The sequence below is a fragment of the Bison bison genome, unplaced genomic scaffold (genome assembly GCF_000754665.1).
Source record: "Bison bison bison isolate TAMUID 2011002044 unplaced genomic scaffold, Bison_UMD1.0 scf7180017864213, whole genome shotgun sequence".
Taxonomy (NCBI): domain Eukaryota; kingdom Metazoa; phylum Chordata; class Mammalia; order Artiodactyla; family Bovidae; genus Bison; species Bison bison.
Genome location: NW_011494785.1, coordinates 6,645,039 through 6,649,187, shown reverse-complemented (window position 1 = coordinate 6,649,187; position 4,149 = coordinate 6,645,039). Strand labels below are relative to the sequence as shown.

At 56.1% G+C, this 4,149-nt stretch overlaps 1 protein-coding gene across 1 annotated transcript in view; it reads left to right on the top strand.

Annotated features, from left to right (window-relative positions):
* The window catches only part of PLA2G6 (phospholipase A2, group VI (cytosolic, calcium-independent)), a 59,304-nt gene that overhangs the window by 27,836 nt on the left and 27,319 nt on the right, over positions 1 to 4,149 (top strand). The window contains exons 5-7 of the mRNA XM_010845092.1: positions 169 to 356; positions 2,888 to 2,984; positions 4,126 to 4,148. Coding sequence (XP_010843394.1) covers positions 169 to 356; positions 2,888 to 2,984; positions 4,126 to 4,148 — 308 coding nt within the window. The remainder of the gene's footprint in view (positions 1 to 168; positions 357 to 2,887; positions 2,985 to 4,125; position 4,149) is intronic.

Genomic DNA, 4,149 nt, shown 5'->3' with positions numbered 1-4,149 from the left:
TTGCTTCTCTTAAAGTTCTTGGCTGGGTTCTCACCGAGTCTCACTGGGTTCTTCCTTTCCCCTGAAGCCCCAGAGAGGGACGGCCGCGGTGGTGGGTGTTGGGGGAGGGACGAGTGGGGGGCCTTGCTGTGTTTGGCTCTCGCGCCCACCCCACGGTCTTGCTGTCAGCTCCTAGGGAAGAACGCATCCGGTGGCCTGAACCAGGTGAACAACCAGGGGCTGACCCCGCTGCACCTGGCCTGCCAGCTGGGGAAGCAGGAGATGGTCCGGGTGCTGCTGCTGTGTAATGCTCGCTGCAACATCATGGGGCCCGGCGGCTACCCCATCCACACGGCCATGAAGTTCTCCCAGAAGGGGTAAGGCCCCGCCCTGCCCTGCACGGTCCTCTGGGCCTCTTTTCTGTGTGGCCAGTCCTTCCACTCAGGCGAGCAGTGGCCCCCCTCATTAGATGCACGTCAGATCTGAGTGCCAGGGGCTGCCCTGGCACAAAGAAAGTATGAATATCTGATAAATGGGCAGTGGTGGTGGTGTGTGAATCTCAGTCCCCCAGCTCCACCATGCAGGAATAGGACTTTGACAGTTGTTCAGTGATGCACCTGAATTTCTGAACAGGTACCTCCCTCTACCAAACTGGAGAAAAAAATCTTAAACTTTTCAGGGGTTCCCCTCTCCTGCTCCCCCAGGTGATGCCCCAGTGCAGGAGGCCCCCCTCCCGTGAAGGAGGGTGGATAGATCCTCTACCACCCAAGCCCTTCAGTCTGATCTGAACAGCGCCTTCATGGCTATAGGGCTCTGCGGCTTCTGTGCCCAGCTGGAAGCCTAAGAACATTTGGCATAGGGGCCCCAGATCTCGTCCGCCTTATGCGTCCTCCCTTCCTGGCTGGTGGCACGGCTGAGACGCAGGTGCCAGGGCCTTGTCTTGGGTAGCTCTGGACCACTCTTTTTTTTTTTTTTTAAAAGAAGTTAGCTGTTTTATTTATTTATGATTGTGCCATGTGGCTTGTGGGACCTTAGTTCCCTGGCCAGGGATTGAACCTGCACCCCTTGCGCTGGAAGCATGGAGTCTTAGCTGCCAGGGGAGTCCCTAGACCATTCATTCGTTCCTTTCTCCCCAGCCCTAGAGAGCCCTGTCTCAAGAAAATTCTCCGTGATTGGTGTGTGTGTGTGTGTGTGTGTGGTGCATGTGGGCGGGGTCGGGTAAAAGAGATGACTGTTTCAAAATCTTACCAAGCAGGTACAGTATCTGGAATGAACGAACGAGTGAATGAGTCAGATGGTCCCTCAGTCCCGGGCACTGTGCTAAGCACTGGCTTACAGAGACGGATGAGAGAAAGTCCAGGTCAGGGGACACAGGAGTCACACAGTGCCTTCCAGTACCTTCCATCTACCTCAGTGCTAGATGAGCATTGAGAAAGAACGGGGAGAGGCCCCCCTCGGGTGGAGGGCAGGCACTCTCACCCTCCTTCAGAGTCTTCCTTCCTTGGGGTTTGCACCCACCTTGCTGGCCTCTGAAGGGCCTTGCTGTCCCCTCAAAGGTATGGTCCAAGCTCAGCAAACCCTCCTTTCCTTGATTCTCAACTCACACAACCAAGACAAACTAGAACTTTCAGAAAGACCTGACCAAATGGTTGGAGACAATCCTAACACCCTCCCCCCACCCCACCCCGGCTTAGTCACCAGGTTACCAAGTTGCTGATCCAAATGGACACATGTGATGGGTGATGCTCTCCCATACCCAAGGGCTGGCACAGCAGCCCTGCTGCAGCTTGACTTTAGCCACCCTGCTGGCCCCGGGAACCTGCCTGTTCTAGGTTACTTCCAAGATACTGTCCAGGTTGCTTCCTCCTCCGACACCCGCGGCCACATTCCACGCCTCCCGTGTGGATTGTTGCGCATAAGACAGCACCAGTTGTCTCATCCCTCGGTGTGCTTTGCACGCAGCCACATGCCTCTAGGACCCCCAGGGGGCACATCCCTCTGCCACCACATGGCAGCCCCAGCAGTTGCACTCTGAGAATCACAAGTGTTAGGGTTACTGGGACTGATTCCAACCCAACCCTAATCTGGAGGCCCCTCTGCTGTTGGTGTCAACTCAGCTCAGCTTTGTAGAGAGCTGGGTCTGGAAGCTCAAGTTTCACTTCGCCTAACATCTTCAAGCTTCCTTAGTGTCATCACAGGTATCAAAATGCCCCTCCTTTTTAAGGCAGAGTAGCCCTCCATAGAATTAATCTAGCCCACATTCTGCGTAGCCATTCGTCTGTCCATGGGGACTTGCGCTGTCTCTGCCTTTTGGCCACTGGTGCTGCAGTCAGCAGTGGCACACAGTGTCTACTGAAGCCCCTGTTTTCAGTTCTGCCGATGAGTCTAGGAGTGGAAAGCTGTACTCTTAACCACCCTGCCTACCGCCTCCTACAGGACGCAGTCCCTGCTTGAAACACCAGGGAGGCAGGGGGAAGATGGAGGGCGGCCGTGTGCCAGGCCCAGGACCAGGTGCTAGAATATCTTTTATCCTTTAATCCTCCTTTATTCCTCATCCCATCCTGTTAGGACCGTTCCCATGTTGCAGACAGGCTGGGCCACTTTCCACAGGTCACCAGCAGGAAGCTGGGGCTTAACCTCAAGCCTGTCTAACACTGCAGCCAGCACCAATGAGAGAGATCATTGCTGACTGAAGTCATCAAGGAAGGCTTCCTGGAGGAAGGGGCTTGAGCTATGCCTTGAGGGACTCAGGATACCATTGAAATGCCACGACATGCTTGCTGGTTGATTTTGTTGCAACTCTGTTTGCAGGAGCTTTCCCTCACCAGTTGATGAAGTCATGACCTCTTTCAACATCAGGTTGCCCCCGCCAGCCTTCTTCATTCCCACATGGCTTCTCTCTCCCCAGGTGTGCTGAAATGATTGTCAGCATGGACAGCAGCCAGATTCACAGCAAAGACCCCCGCTATGGAGCCAGCCCCCTCCACTGGGCCAAGAACGCAGAGGTAGGCAGGGTCTAAGGATGAGCTGGGTGGGCAGGGTTGAGGGTCCTGGAGCCCTTGGTTCCTTAGGTGCCAACAGGAAGGAGGTTCCTGAGAGGCCTCTGAGGATAACACTCAGGGGATTGATTTCACAGTGGGCCCACCAGGCAGGTAAGCCTAAGGAGAGATGACATCCTGGCCTCGCATGGTAACAGTGTCCCCTCTGTGGTCTCCTCATGTGTGAACTGGGGGGTCCATGGCCTACCTTTGGAGGTATCATGAAGTCAGCAAAGCAGTGCATGAGAAGATTTCTTCATAAATTGTCAAGTACCTTGCAAATCAAAGATGGTGGATGGTGCTGGTGATGGTGGTGCCTCTGACTTCTTCAGAGAGCCTGGCCGAGCATCTCCTCTGAGGCCTGTCCCTGAGCCAGACTCTGACCCCCTGGGAGGATGGAGGCCTCTGATCTCATCTCCAGGAAACACAGTGTACTGGGTGCCCTCAAAGGTCATGGCCTGCTTGTAAATGTGACGGGCCAGGAGGGAAGAGCCTGCCAGCTGCTGTGGGCACCTTCATGCCAGGAGCTAGATGCCAAGTCAGGCCCTCCTATAGGGCTTTTGTTCACTCTGTGAGGTGGGAACTCGCCCCCGCATTTTCAAAGCAGAGGAAACTGAGGTGCAGACGGGTGCGGTGGCCTTTCCCAGCTGACAGTGGGGATGAAGGAAGGCTGAGCTTTGGGCTCAGGTCCATCAGGTTCCAGAGCCCAGGCCCCCCAGGACTGTTGGTGAGCAGGGGTGCGTGTTGCCAAGGCACGGAGAGGGGGTCATGCCTCTGCAGGGTCCCGGGCAGGGTCATAGTGAGTGGGGCAGTTCTGGGGCAGGGCCCAGAGAAACCGTTGCAGAGAAGGATGGGGTCCTGTGAACTCCAGGAAAGGACCCAGAAGCCCCTTTCAAGTCACCACGTCTTCAGCTTTTTGTCCCCTAGTTCCCGAGGGATGTGGAAGGCAAGGTCTGGGGCCACCTGCCACCTGGGCTCTTCCTGCTGCTGGAGCTTTCCAGAGGCCCAAGGCCTGAGGACGTGGCTGTGCCCAGGTGCCATCAGGTGCCAAAGGCCACAGCCACTCTGGCCGCCCAGCTGACCGGGGCTGGGACCCTTATCTCCATAGATGGCCCGCCTGCTGCTGAAACGG